General features: G+C 40.8%; 1 protein-coding gene across 2 annotated transcripts in view; it reads right to left on the reverse strand.

Annotated features, from left to right (window-relative positions):
- Positions 1-15,840, reverse strand: part of LOC148831524 (collagen and calcium-binding EGF domain-containing protein 1-like) — a 29,686-nt gene extending 13,846 nt beyond the window's left edge. For both annotated transcript variants that reach the window (XM_088921479.1, XM_088921478.1), the window contains exons 1-2: positions 15,381-15,840; positions 14,118-14,201 (exon numbers count right to left, since the gene is read on the reverse strand). In XM_088921479.1, the coding sequence (XP_088777605.1) occupies positions 14,118-14,201; positions 15,381-15,490 (194 nt within the window). In that variant the 5' untranslated portion in view covers positions 15,491-15,840. The remainder of the gene's footprint in view (positions 1-14,117; positions 14,202-15,380) is intronic.
- Positions 15,841-16,142: the final 302 nt, after the last annotated feature.

A 16,142-nucleotide genomic window follows, 5' to 3' on the forward strand; every position in this document is an offset into this window, starting at 1 on the left:
GACACCGTCTCACAGGTGGTCGGTGTTTAACTAAGCAGATGCCACAAAACAAAACCCTTGCCTCTGAACCCTAAACTAGACAAAGAGTACAGAAATTGATTCAAATTCCCTTTAATTGTGATTGTTGAAATTATTTGTCAAACGATGAAGTAAATGGATCCAGCTCCTATAGTGTCTGGCTGCTCCACAATATCCCTGAATCCCATGAAAGGCTGCAAGCCAAACTAGAGTTCTCTGACGTTTCATTCCATTCATACCACACAGCCTAAGTGCACCCCAGACAGATACTAAATAATGAAACATAACCCGGAGCATATGGTCATGATTAACTGTAAGTAATGTGCAGAAGTAAATCAAATAATTGTTACCCAATCACTTTGTGCTAATTTTCTGTATAGGAACAAGTAATAGGTTTATTCCCTGCTGAAAAAAAGAAGAAAGAGAACACAACGTTTCGGCCGTGGAGCCTTCTTCAGGTGTGAGAGAGACAGGGCAGTAGGCAAAGGTAAAGTAGCGGGAGAACAAAGATTGGGGGGGAGGAGGAGTGAGAGGCGGGAGCAGGGGACAGAAAGAGAGGCCAATTAAGAGGTGTGAAGTCAGAATGGGCACACAGAGGTGTGAAATGAAACTTCCAATGAATGGAGAAAATTTAAAAGAACAGTAGTCTGTAGTTAAGAGAATGTGTGATCCTAGCTGCAGAATAGTTTTAGTTTCGGTGGTCTTTCTGATGTGGGAGTTTGGAAAACCGTCTTTGAGAACACAGACGGAGAGATTAGAGTGGTCGTGGCCGTCAGAGGTGAAACAATGGGCTTGGAGAGATCTTTAATCTTCACAGCCCTGACGTGTTCTCTGAAGCGGTCTCCGAGTCTCCTTCCTGTTTCTCCAATGTAGATGGCTGGGCATTTACTGCAAGAGATACAGTAAATAAGGTTGCTGGAGGTACAAGATGCTGTCTGGGTGATCTGGAATTGTCCTGAGGGGCCCTGAATGAGTGTGGTGGTGGATGTGTACTTGCAGGTGATACAGCGAGCTCTGTTGCAAGGGAAAGTGCCTGGTGTGGATGGTTGCTGAGGGCGGTCAAGGGAGCTGTGAACAAGGAGGTTACGCAGATTAGGTGGTCGATATGAGATGATGGGGTGATCAGAAAAGAGGGCCCCAATGGAGGGATCATCCTGTAGGATGGAAAAGTTGTGGTTAATGGTCCTGGGGATAGGAAGTGTGTTAGGGTGGTAAGGAAGCACCAAAGGAATGCGGTTGTTACGGCGGGAGTTCCTGATCGGGTTGATGGTCCGGGGGGTGTTTTTGGCTTGGGCAAGGGCCCTGTCAATCACACTGCTGGGGTATCCTCTGTTGATGAAAAAGGAGTACATTTCGAGGGCTTGGTTCTCGAAGTCGATGTCGTCGCTGCATAAGGAACTGTGAAAAAGGAAGAGAGTTTTTAGTGTGTTTGGGGTGAAATGAGCTGTACAGGAGGTAGCTGTGTGAATCCGTGGGTTTGTAATAAACTGAAGTGGACAGTCGGGGGTAGTTGATAGAGAAGTTGATGTCTAGAAACGGAAGAGTAGTGGAAGATATGTTAACCGTATATTTGAGGGACAGGTGGAAGTTGGTGAAATGGTGCAGGAAGCACTCAAGCTGATCGTTGGAGCATGTGGCGGCACCGACGCAGTCATCAATATATCGTTTGTAGAGGTCAGGGACATAGCCAGTGTAGGAAGCAAAGAAGCGTTCTTCTACCCAGCCGACAAAAATATTGGCATAGCTGGGTCCCATTCTGGTGCCCATGGCAACTCCACTGACCTGTTGGTAAAAAAGATTATTGAAAGAGAATGCGTTCAGTGTGAGGACCAATTCTGCAAGGCGTACCAGGGTGTGGGTGGGTGGATCAAGCACTGTGCGTTTGTCCAGCGTGTGCTTGAGGGCTGTAAGGCTGTCATTATGGGGAATGATGGTGTACAGAGATGTGATGTCCATGGTAAAAATGTAGCATTCGGTACCCTGAAATTGGAAATCATTAAAAAGTTGGAGCGCGTGGTTGGTGTCTTTGATGTATGAGGGAAGATCTTCAACCAGTTTCATGAGGCTGTCGAGAAAGGCTGAGATGTAAGTAGTTGGATACGATGGGGCATCCAGGGGTGTCCGGTTTGTGGATTTTGGGGAGGAGGTAAAATTGAGATACCTGCGGATGTTCCATGATGAGCCGGTTTGCCTCCTGGGAGAGCTCATTACTGCTGATAAGAAGAGAAATGGTGGATACCACTTCCTTTTAGTAGTCAGTTGTAGGGTCCTGTTGGAGAGGGAGGTAGGCAGAAGTGTCAGTTAGTTGTCTAGAGGCTTCAAAGATATATAGGTCCTTACGCCACACCACAACAGCGCCTCCTTTGTCCGCTGGTTTGATGACGACATCATCCCTGTTGCGGAGAGACTGGAGCGCCTGATTTTCTCCTTGGGTGAGGTTAGACCTGTGTTTACTGGGTATAGAGAGTGCCTTGGGAACTTGATTAGTGCATTGGTTGATGAAATAATCAACTGGTGGAAAACGGCCAGAGGGGGGAGTCCAACAGCTCTGTTTGGGATTAATGTTGTTAATGACATCAATAACCGGGTTGTTATCAGCTGCCTGTGAAGAGGAATCGTCGGCAAAATGTGCTCTGAGACAGATCCTGCGGTAAAAGCGGTTAAGGTTGACATTGGTCTGGGGGATGTCCAGCTTCCCCAAACACCCTCACCAACCCTAACCTTGTTGTCACCAAGGTTAAAACCGGACACCCCTGTTCTCCCCCTACTTTACCTTTGCCTACTGCCCTGTCTCTCTCACACCTGAAGAAGGCTCCACGTCCGAAACGTTGTGTTCTCTTTCTTCTTTTTTTCAGCATGGAATAAACCTATTACTTGTTCCTTTGCAGCCTACGCATGCTGACGCAGCTACCCACCATTTTCTGTATAGGTTTAGGTATAGGTTTATAGGTTTAGGTATAGGTTAGGTATAGGTTTCTGTATAGGTTTGGTCTAATCTTTTTACTTCTTATTTGTTAGATTAATTAAATTGTTATGTTTTTTAATTTTAACTTTGATCTCAGAGAATCTCAAGTTAGCTATAGGGCTGAGTGACCATCAGTGATGCCCTAACTCCCCAGTCACTTTTTTGAAAACTCAAACAAAATAGAGTGTGGATTGAGCTTTGTGCCTTATAAAAAACAGGAAATAATCACAATGCAATGCATTTTTTCTTAAGTATCATGAAAGCTAATTTCATTTTCAATTCATTTATTTTCAGACACATTTAGCTTTTATGTGATTATCTTTTAAATTATGTTGTTCACAACTGTTCTTCATTTATTCATATGTTACAGTATGTTACAGTAATTACAGTATGTTACAGTACATCACTCAGCTGATTAAATAAGACCAAAGAGATGCAGTCGGGAAAGAATGAACATATTAAATCAGGACGGTGTGAAATGAAAATGTTTTTGAACTGTCACTGTTTTCAGCGCCTCTGTCTCCAAGATGAAGGTTCACAAACTATTTCAAAATCATGGTTCCAATTGCAAAATTCCCTAAATTTAACAGTCCTCCAATCAGCCTGGTGCCAAACAACCACATACCCATCAGACCACAGCTTTTCGTGTGGTTGTTTCTCTATGTCAACACTTGCTGTCGGGTTTAGTGTCTCACAGTAGAAGTATCAGTAAAGGAAAATAGCTTAGCAAGCACAAGACACAACCATGTGTGCCTTTCAATGATTCAGTTATCTTGTCAATGTCTTGAGAATGAAAAGCAAGCAACAAACCTGCATAATCCTCATTTTGTGAAGTTCCATATTTTTAAGTAGCGCTTGTGTACATGAAAACCAGTTATTACTCAAATTCATTCTCATCTGCTTTCATGTGAAATGATGTGGTCTTAACATGAAGTGAGTCCATCTACATTTGCCAAAATGTCTTTTATTTCAGAGCTACAGTATATATAAACATTTTATTTCGGGAGGATCCTGATCAATAGTGCATTTTCATAACCACACACATTTCAGTCCAAACTCATATGCTTGATCAGGGTTCTGTATACTGGTTTGGAAAGTCACTTCACGGTCTTCACACTCATCAAGTAGTAATGGCAGGTTTGGAAAAGTCTAATGTATACAATAATCCTTTAGTCCATGGCTGAACAAGACATTCGAGTCAGGGGTGGAAAAAACATAGGGTAGCAGCTCACCGCTGATCAAAAGTGATTAATGTGCTTTTTGTCAATCTAACCAGTGAATACTATTAAGTTCCTAAAACCAAGAACACAGAGATGAGGTCAGGTATCACAATGACTTCACAGGGGCCTGGATACAACAATTTGACAAAGAAGATGATGGAGAACAGGCCAAGCTCATTTTGTCCATTCCTAGTCAAAGACCAAGACCGAGCTCTCCTTACAGATACGTGTAAAAGACAGCAAGATCTGTACAGCATACAATCATCAACAATCTGACACATCAACACTATTCAGAAAATAGTGGCCTAGCCCTAGACCATCCAACTCATGAGTCACTGTATACTGTGGGAGGGGGTATTTAAAAGACAACGTACAGCCCAGAAAAGACAGTTTGTGTACTCCGCAGTATTCTCTGTGCATTCTGTCTCTGCTCTTGTTGGCTAGAAGAAAGCATTCCTCCCAGGTTTCTCAGCCCCCTGGAGCCAGTGTGTTAATAAGATCAGCATCACAGCAGCCAGCCAACCTTCAGCCTGCCTGCCAGACAACACAGAGTGCGGACGGTGAGCCAGGCTGCTTGTATAGTGCACGGCTCTGGCAAGGAGTACACACAAGAGAGGGGACTGAATACTTGTCCACTCTTCTGGTACTGAACCCCACTACTGGCCCAAGGCGGGGAATCTGAAAATCTGGGCTAAACAGTCAGTGGATGAGAGCTTTATTACAACATAGATTCCTGTTCCCATCGTCATTTAATATTCCTGTATAAACCATGCCTTACTGGTTAGATCAGAATTTCCTAGAACTGAGTCATGAAGAACACTGCAAGTGCAGTCATAAACAGGTCCTAAAAGAGTATTCCAAACTCTATTTTGTGGGTGTTTCTTTAATGTCCTTTAATATGGACATTTAATATGGAAATATTAATTCGTCTTACAAGACTCCTTCGCTTCAAAAGCCCTATAATGCTACCATGTAATAAAGCTTTCCATTCTCCAGTCTTTTCAGCTCCAAGTTGTATCTGCAGTTGCCTTACAGTTCAGCAACACTCCTTTCTCCCCCTTCTAAAAGTCCCTTAAATTGCATTATTATTTATCACCACTCAAAACTTGAAAAAAAATCAGTTTTCATGAACGATTTCTAGTTTCCTTGTACTATTAGTTTTGTCATGTGTTCCCACAAGTCCCCTGCAGAGGGGAGCTCAGCTCTCTGTGTGAGAATGTCCCCGGACAAGCTCCCCCATCTCCGTCTTCCCCGTGTACAGCCCAGAGATCACCAGCACCAGAAGGGGTTCAGGATCCAGAGGACTATTGAAAGCCAAATTGAAGGCAGTAAAAAAGGGAAAAGGGGGCTCTCAGCATGCTTCAAACAAAGCTATGTCTCAGCTCCTACAAAACAGTTCTGCTTCCCATTAGTAACACCAGGAAGTCTAAGCCAGCCTTGCTCAGCTCCTCAACAGCTGTGAGGCATAAACAACACACATTGTCTGTTAAGGCCTCAGAATGAACATTTTAGATAATTTCATGCTGCCATTTTTGTTTCCTTAACTCCAACAGAAAGGCAAGTAGAATAAGCACACTGGTGAATAGTCTCCAGCACTTTTTCAGCATGGTGACATTCAGAGAAAAATGACGAACAAACAGCAGTCTGATGAAGTCTTGTCAGAAGACAGAACTGTGCAGCAGTAACAGCAATAAGTGGATATGAATAATGCTATATTCTTCCTAATCCTGCTACTTGATCTTTAACAGCTGTAAGGCAAACCAGCCAAATCCCATAGGAGGAACAGAGTCTCCCCAATTCCACCTTCCTACATGCTGGCGACCTCACACTGGACTTACAGTTCACAAGCTGCACATTAATAGACAGCAGAGGGGGCAGGAAGCAGTGTGGTCTGCTGACTACAGCTGAGGGACTGTGGTCTGCCTGCTCAGTGGCTGATGAGGAAGCCCTGTGGTTTTGTGTCTGGAGCTGGGGATGGGAGATAGAACATTCAAATGATTTTACCTGATAGACTGAGATTTTGGGGTGAGAAACTGTGGCAGGAGTAGAGAGCAGAGGTGAGTGTGACATGTACCTGACATGTGTTTAAATAGAATGAACCCAGAATCCCATAATAAAGATTTACACTTTGGACGAAACTGACAAAATAAGAAAGTGCCTCCAATTATTTACATTCATTTAAACATTTATATTGTATCAATACGTATTACATTTTTGAGCTTCTGCATATGAGTCCAGTGGGCAGTCAAGTTACAAGGAGGAGCTGTGCATTTGTCTCTTCAAAAACTGTTTCTTTAGCTATATTGTAATGCATGAGGGGAGATCACCTGAGCCTTGCATCAGAACTGGATCACAGTTCTACAGCAAGGCTTCCTACTGCTCTTCCAAACACTTAGAGAGCCTCAAAAAGCTGTTTTACATGCTACTCTTGTCCTTGTAATTGTAACATAAAAAGTTCACATCACACTACAATATTTTACAGGAACATATCATTGCTCATTCTATTAATGAGGCTAGAATTGTAGTATAACCTAAATGTTATGGGGCAAAGGAAAAGACATTGCTTATAAAAGTGCTTCGTTAGGACTTGTCACCGGCCAAATGACCAGGTTTGGCTCAAAAGAAAAGAAACTTCTGCACAGCAGTCTTCAAACGCAAACAAAACTGGATTTATTGCCAAAAAACAAGGAAAACAAAAAAAAACCCTCACAGGCATACTCTCCACATCTTTCCTCCAAGGCACCCTCCTCCATTCTGAGCTCTCCAGTCCCTTTTATAGACCCTCCTCTTCTAAGGACCATCCTCTTAGAGGGACTTGCTCACATTTTTGTCAACAGAGATGGGCAGATTGATCAAAATAAAGTATTTAGCTATCCCAAAATAACTTATAAATTTTAACAGAGTCATGCAACTGTGATATATTCACTTAAACAAAAACAACTAACCTTACATCGGTTATTTATAGATGGCTCACCAGCAACTTTTCCCTTTAAGATCATTTGTGTGATACTACAAACAGGAAAGGTGACTGGTGGCCATCTTGATCAACACAAAACAATACAATACAATACTCCACTGGGGAAACACTGCAGTGCTTTTAGGGGAACAACAAAAAGGGTAAGTATCATTCACACTTCATTCGTATCACATACACTCTCTCAAACATACCAGAAGGGTAGGGGAAGTATTGGAGTATTTCACATTTAGAAAGAAAGAAAAAATAACAAGCACTCTGTCACAGGACTATGCTCTGCCTAATTGCTTACTGTATATTATTAGCATTAGAGATTGTAATGGTTTACCACATAATCTTCTTATTGTTAAAATCTTATTTTCATAGTCTGGGTAGAATACATTTTTTAATATGGTCTTTATAACCCAATTTAAAATGTTTAAATGTAATATTTATTTATTTATGCCACAGATAAAAATGTTAAGCCTTTAAAAATACATTATTCAATAAGTACATCTAGTTGTTGTACTGAAATGTGATGATATATAGTGAGGATTTGTTTTACGCAAACAGATTTAACAGCAGCTGCAGCCTGCAGATCGAGATGACTTGTGTTGACTGACTGATTCACAACAACACAGCACTGCTGAAATACAAAACAACAGCAAAGACATGGTTGCATGCTGAAGTAAAATTCCATACATTTGCATATCATTTGTGCATTAAAGTGTCGAGAAAATGTATGAAAATAAAAAGAATCAAAAGTAGAAAAAATATGTAAATGTATGTGTATGTACCTTTGGTAATTATGTAATTACATAATAAATAATCATTTTTCAGTAATTAATAGTCATGTAAAACCTTGAGAAGAGATTAAAGACAAGTAGACTGCACAATGCTGGTTCACACATCACTGCGCATGTTAGTGCATGTTTAGGCTTTTGTGTGAGAGCCAGTCCCACACTGTTATTATGAATTTAGCAGCAATATCAGCATGAGACCGGCTCTTGCCAAACCGCAGGCTGGGCTTGGGCAGTGCTGGGAAAGAAGCCACCCCAAGAGGTGGCTACGGGAAGCTGTGCTCCACTGGACCAGAAACTCCAAACCAGCAACCCACTACCGTGAGAGGCTCTGTGCCAGAAGAGGCTTCAGCCAAACGATTCTGTCACTCTTACAAGATCAGGGGTATTGACACAGGTGTCATACATAAGCTCACTGTATGATAGAAAATCTGGCTCTAATTCTGTTCCTGCACTTCTCTCTCTGCACTTGGGTTTTCAGTAATCAGTTCTACGGGAAGAAGTGTGTCTTTTTTGGCTGTGGAAGAAGCCTACGTATTGTAAGTCAATTTACAGACAGCACTGAAGAGGAAAAAGGTTATCCTTTCTGTGATTGTGTGCACTGTGAAGTCTGTTTATTTTACCCATAGTTAGCAAGACTAGTTTCGTCACTGAACTCCACTGTGACCACTTCTATTTGAATAGATTAGTATGACATATTCAGTGGCATCTCTTCCTTCCCCTCATCCACCTCATTCAATACACCCTCTAAAACAATTTTTGGGCGCTTAAATGAATGTCCTACACTGACAGGCAGAGTGAAGTAACCTTTTAGGTCTTGAACAAAGAAAATGATGAGGGTACCTGAAACAAGTGTTCAAAATCCTCAACCACCCTGACAAAGTCCCAGAGGAGTTCTTCAGCAAGGAAGAGGAGTTGGTAGCAAGGAAACTGCTACCAGCCTCAGCTTCTCACAAGTGTTGTGAAATATGAACTAGACATGAGTGAAAGTGCATTTAAAAAAGAGGCACTTCTTTTACTAAAGGGTTGTGGGAATAAGAAATAAACTACCCACCAATATCATTGAAGCCAATACCCTGTCTTCTTTCAAGAAATACCTGAACGAGTTCCTTGAATTAATTAACTGCTAAGAACTATACCAGATGAGACAGAAAGGCTGGAAGACACCCTCTCATTCGTACCCTTTCTAATGTTCTTAAGTTCTAATTGTGGAGCCTGGCCAAAAGACTCCAACAGGGAATTTGCAGAAATAACAGTGAACCCAGGGCATTCTAAAAAAAATCTTGGAAACCAAAGAGATAAATAAAAACATATTACATGTTCACATTTTTTCTTTTTTTTCCCACAAGGCAAAATGTTTTGCAATTTCATTTAATTCTGACCACACGGTCAGGCTTTTTTGCAAACTGAATGGTTTTCCTCTTAAAAACTTTCGTGGTTTGTGGAGGCAAACCTGCCAGTACACAGCAATAGTTTGGACAGTCACTCCTGTAGAAAGTTTTGGTTTTTGCTCAGAAAATTAAGAACATGCTGTGAACAATCTGGTGCATCAGACACAAAGGATATGTGACACAACATATGGCTGAATTTGTAGAGCTGCTGGAAATTTGCTCAAAGTGCTGGCAATATGTTACATTGTGACCATATTACAATTTAATATAAATCCACGCAAGGTTTTCTATTAGAAGATACACCAATATGAACTGGTTAGTGCACAATTTGAAATGTACAGTAGAGTGATGCCTATACACTGCCAAAAAAACATTGTGAAATCCCAATAATGGGAATGACAATAATGGATAATGGCCTTGTTTAATCAAAATGGATTTCTTAAACAACCAAAGGCTGTTTAAAATCTCACTGAGATGCACTAATGTGTGAAGCAGGAAAAAAAACAAACTAGAATTGGTGTATTTATAATAGTAACGCTGTATACATATGCATCACTAATATATTACATAAATATATCTTTATTCCACCTCCTCTTATTTTTAAATACATTGTGTGATTCATTAACACAACTCATCTATATTTTATATTTTGGCCTGATATCTTACTTAGTCAGCAAGTAAAGTGAGTCTGAAAAGCTGCTCAAACTGCTTTGGCGAGGTAAACTGGAAGAACATGCGGTGCATACCCGAGCGCCATACAAGGTTTAAATGTGCAAGTGACAGGTTTATTCCAGCTGAAAAGAGAAGAAAGAAAACACAACGTTTCGGCTGTGAAGCCTTCTTCAGGTGTGAGGAAGGCTTCCCCTTCACCACGTTCACCACGCCTGTAGGCTCCACGGCCAAAATGTTGTGTTTTCTCTCTTCTCTGTTCAACAGGAATAAACCTATTACTTGTTCCTTTGCAGCCTACGCATGCTGACGCAGCTCCCCACCTTAACTACTAAAGTTTAAATGTGCCTATTTTAAAAATTGATCTCATTTATCAAAGTATATTTTATTTTTTTAAATGACCCCTCTTGAACGCTTGCTAAGCCTGTCCCCGGTCAGGCAGCCGGCACCTGTGTGGGGACACCCTTCTGCTGCCAGCAGCCCTGCAGGCTGGAGGCTGGACCTCTAGCGTCTGGATTGGAAAGGACATCTCAAGACAGGAGACAGGGGACACTGTGCTCTAGGTGCTGTACAAGAGCCTTCCAAAGAAGTAATTAAGGATGTGAAGACTAAACAAGAAAAAGTTTTTCCTATTGCTGAAACCAACATCTCAATTATTTCTGCCTTTCATTGGTTCTTCTGCACCTATTCTCACTTCACGTGGCTGACAACCTAATGCAATACAATCACACAGACTGCATGACAACACACGCACGCCCGACACAGCTGGACTTCAGCATTCAGGATTAATAGGCTTGGTATGGTACCAACAGCCTTCGAAACTGCTGTTTCTGTTACCTCTGTGCCAAACAAACAAATATGCCTCTGTGTTTAGTTTCTAACACTGCTCTGAAATGGTTCAAGTCTTTTCTCACTGATTGCTGTCACTTTGTCTCTCTTGGTGGCTTTAGCTCTGAAATTGGACACATTAAGTCCAGTGTTTCTCAGGGCTCAATACTGGGCCCCCTACTTTTCAGCACTTACAGTACATGTTCCCACTTGGTTAGCTATTAGGATCACATTTCTACACTGATGACACTCAAATCTACGTCCATACTAAACCCGACACTGATGTAGCTGTCTCTGCTCTCTCCAATTGCAGCTCTGTCACAAAAACATGGATGACAAAATGTCCTTCATCTGAACTGCATCAAGACTGAAGTCATGCTTCTTGTCTTGGCCTATCAGCTATGTAAAACCAATGCAGTAACCCTGTATGTGGATGGTACTTTACTTGGGTTTCAATCTAAACTGAAAAACTTGGGGGTGATATTTGATTCAGGCCTGATGTTTGACCCACACATGCAATATTTTGTCAAAACATAATTCTTCCACTTCAGAAATATCATCAGATTACATCCTAAATTGTTGCTAAATGTTGTCTCCTCATAATGTGTTTTTTTTTTGTTGTTCTGTAAAGCACTTTGTGAAGCCACTTTCAAAGGTGCTATATTCCATGGAAAGCATTATACTAATGACACACAAATGCCATCCCAGAAACAAAGACACAGCTATACCTCCTAAAACACTTACCCACCGAAGCCACACGGCAGGAACCATCTCTCTTGTACATCACATCAGCATGTGGTTTTCAGAGATTTCTTTCTAAGAATTATTTTTCACAAATAAGGTTGTTTCACAACTTGAGTTGTTTCAAACTAACATGAACTTACTCATACAGATTTTGCCATCTCTACTAAGCAAAAATGTTGAAGAGTGCTTTGAGACCAGCTGAAACTACTTACTGAGTTAAGCCCAGAGTTGTAAACAAATTTGGTTTCCCACTCACTTCTCTGCATGTTAGGCATGGGTGTCTCACAGCAAAACAATACAGTCACCACAAAGGGCAATATAGTTTGGATGGCATATGTACAGTATTTTAAAAGAAGGAAAAAGTACCAAATTCCTTCCACTATTTAAAAATGCCACCATGTATACACAGTTTATCATTCTGGTTAAAATTAAATTAGGGTTTCCTGTAACTTGACAATAATTTCACTGTAATCTTCTCACCAAACAGATGTAGCAGGCACTGCCAATATGCTATTGAGAAAGGGGTTATCTTAAGGTTAAACTTACGGTAAAAACTGAAAAGCAGATAAATTCATTTTCCAGTAATATTTTTTTCAATTAGACTTCTCAGCCAAAGGAAATTCTTTTTGTACATCTCTACAATGTCTCAAATGTCTATAAGGACATGAGGAATGGCCCAGATCTCTATACAAAGTGAGAAGTGCTCTACAGTCAAGGTAACAGGAAATATCTGAGTTGGAATTTTAGGACTCAATTTGTTCAGCAGTTCAAACCGAACAGACAGCAAGGACAGACTGGGAGCAGAGTGCTGAAAGAACCTTTTTCAAAGATTTCTTTGGGCTGCCGTAAATGAAAACATTGGATGCCTTTTTGTTTGCACTTTTAATTATTTTTTTAAATTTACTCTACTTTTTAATACAGTAGAGCACTGCGGTGTGCTCAATATCTTACTGTTAGAGTGCCGGGCTGCAGTGCTTTCAATAGATCGCTGTTGGACCATTATCAATGTATAAGGTTCAGTACTATTTCAGTACTACAACAGCAAAACAGCAAAACAGGAAAAAGTAAACCATATCAAGGGCAATAAAGGGGAAATATCTAGACAATGAAAGGGAAATGAATTATGTACTAAATGAGTATTTAACTCACATGTTCACTAAAGAAGATGTCAACAGCATGCCTCAGGCAGTGGAAGCAAAAAGTTCTGTATTAAATAATATCAGCACAGGAGAGGAAGAAGAGTTTTGGGTACTAAAACTACTCATGATTTATAAATCCCCAGGTATCTTGCCAGTTATACAAAAGAAACAAGAGATATTAATCAGAAACCATTGATACAACTCTTCCAGCAAGCCACTCAAGATAATACTAGGGACTTGAAAATTGTTAATGTAGTGTCCATCCAAGAAGGGTGACAAAACTGAATCAAAGCCATTACAAACCAACAAGCCTGACTTTAATTACATGTAAGTTATGGAAACAATTATTACAACTTAATTAGATTATCATCTATATGGAAATCAAATACTGAAGAAAAATCCACAAGTACGCTGAAAAGACAGGTTTTGTCATATTAACTTGTTAAGAGGTTTTAACAACAAATGGCAGTCACACTCACAGAGCATAGGATATGGTGTATTTAGATTTTCAGAATGCTTTTAATAGAGTTTCTCATAAAAGTTTATCAAAATATAGGTGGTGGGCATTCAGGGAAATGTGCTTGATTAACTGATGAACCAGAGAGAACAAACAAGGTGTGAATACTCAACTGGGGCCGTGTTGTTAGCGGAATACCACAGGTATCTGTACTAGGATCATGGCCCTTTAGGAAGCCTGGGCTCCTTGGACAGAGCAAGAGAATGAACTTTGCACAACGGGAGTATGGGAGGCTTTACAGCAGCAGTCTGCAATCATGGTCCAGAAAAGCCTGCAGGTTCAATGGATTGCCTCTATTTGTGGCTAAAAGCCACTAATTGATTAATTAAAATGGACTAATTAGGCTATTCATTGGTTTAAATTAAGCAAATGGAACTGAAATGGAATGAAAACCTGGACAACATGCAGCTCTCAGGACCAGGGTTGAACATACCTGTTTTGCAGTTATAATCTAATGAATTCTGCAAATTGCTGTTCTTTCTGAAAGTAATCAGAAGATTATACAACGACAGGTCCTGGAGCTTCATGACAAATAACAAAAGTAAAGTTCTCTGGCTTTTTTTCCCCCAAAATGAGTTTCCAGGATTGAAAGCCTTTAATAGAATTACAATTTCCTAGCCTGAGTCTTTTAATCATAATTGCACTCTCAACTTTAAGTGTAGTACTGTACTGTATTTCAATATTTATATAAGCAGATGTTTGCAAATTGTTTAAATTCAGGCAGAGGGATGTAGATTCTTCAGTGGCTGTCTAGCAAAGTAAAATTGTTTAAATTAAAGACTTTATTGTGCACATTCTCAGGAACACAATCAAGAAGATAGTGGAGTCATGTCAGGTCAGTGAAGTCCTGACCTGCAGGTGCAGATGACTTACCTGAGACAGATGCTTTTTTCCCCTCCAGCTGTGAAACAGGGATACTCCACAGTCACAATGTGGTTGTCTGGACAATCTTCTCTTCTAAAGACAAGCAGAAGGAAGCCGGCTTGTTACAGTATGACAAAACCAGGAAGGGGTACAGTTGGATATTGCTCTACTCTTTCCAGTATTGTCACAGGATGCTTTCACTACAGAAAATACCTCTTTTTCTTGTTTTAGCTGCTTGAGACATTAAGACTTACTGCTTGAGACAGTACTTACACTAAAATATCAAGAATAAAGATAAGCTCTATCTATATCTATAGAAATATGATATAGCTTTAGGCATAGGGGACAATGTTAATACCTCCTCTGTGGAAACAAATTTAATTTTGTATATAATGTGGGTAAGCAGTAAAAAGGTAAACAGAATATTACAATGTATAGTTCAAAGCATACAAATTAAACTGAAGGATCTTATGTCAAAATTGTGCAATGCACTAGTAAGAACTCATTTATTGTGTACAATTTTGATCACCACATTACAAAAAAAGGTATTGCTATACTGGAATAAGTACAAAATTAAAGCAATCAGATACATGCTGAGTCTTAAAGGAATGTCCTAAACTGACAGATTGAAAAAAAAGAATCTTTTTGGTCTTGAACAGTAAAGACAATGAGAGGAACTGATCCAACTATTCAAAATCAAACATGTCAAATTCAACCCATTGGCTCTCTTCAGAATGAGCAGTGAAACGCTTGGCTGCATGCGGAGGCTTGATGTGGGACTATGGAACCAGCTACCAGCCATGGTGGCTCAACGTGATGCCCTGGCATCTATCAAGAAACAGTTAGCTCTAACTACCAAACGGGCCAGCTTGCCGTCCTTGCACGTCCAAATGCCGTCCTCATGTTCGTAACCTTTCATAACACATCATACAGACGACTGTCCAACACTAACCACCGATCTTCTGAGCTACGCTGCAGCCCATCTCTCTCCGCTACGCTACTCAAACGCGCTGCTTGTTCACTTGTTAATTACAGTGAGCACATCAAAGACACCGCCCACACCTCGGCCAGCAAACGCTTCACCCAGACGAAGTCCCATTTGCTCCCATGTTGCTTCTCAGTTGTTTTGCAAACCGTGCACACGCTCACACGCGTTAATGGACCTTTACGGTTCTTAATACTGTAATTCTTCTCACGTAAACCAATGAAAGTAAACAAAAAGAATAAATGCCCTGCGTTATGGATAACTGACATCCAGGTTTTTCCACTTACCCCTTAAGGTCTGAGTCAGCGGGGATTTTAAGAGCGTTCACAGTGGAATCTCCAATAATAACGAAATAAAGTATAATAAGCAGCAGTGATGTAGCACATAACCCATCCATTCCTCTGCCAGGGATCCGTGTTTATCGTTATTCGTATAACACTAATCCTAATCGCGCTGAGGAGACAGGACACCGGCGCTGACAATGCCTTTTAAGTAAAACTACGCTACCAGTTTAGGAGACCGTGTCTGCGGAATAGGTGTAAATGTTGCATCCACTCAAAAAAAAAAGGCTTTTCGCCCGTCTTTTTAATTCCAGTGGTGAAATTGCGCGTGTGTGATTACAGCCCAGCGCCTGTGCAGTTCAGTAATGTTCCTCGGATCTGAGACCGTTTGCCAGACCTGGCTGCAGTTCGTAGCAACATGTGTCGTGATGAGTACAAGTCTGCTTTAATCCCCAGAGGATTTACATTCCTGTTTTAAAACTCACTTCTGAAGAAGAAAAAAAGACTATTGGCTGACAGACTAAAATGCTACCTCAGTGTCGTCCTCTTGTGGTTTAAAGTCGCTGCTGCACTCTTTCTTCTGGGTAGTCTCTCAGTTTTTCGCAGTCGGTCTCAGTCGCACAGGAAATCAAAGGGGTTCTGCGTGGAGGAAGTGTAGTACCTCACACGACACTCGACCCAAAGTCAAAAAATGAAGTGGAAGGTCACGTCTTAATCGGATTTTCCTTTCGTCTCCGCCCCTTTCCCCGTTGTTGGAATGAAATAAGT

Source organism: Atractosteus spatula, chromosome 7 (genome assembly GCF_055471065.1).
Source record: "Atractosteus spatula isolate fAtrSpa1 chromosome 7, fAtrSpa1.hap1, whole genome shotgun sequence".
NCBI classification, from domain to species: Eukaryota; Metazoa; Chordata; class Actinopteri; order Semionotiformes; family Lepisosteidae; genus Atractosteus; species Atractosteus spatula.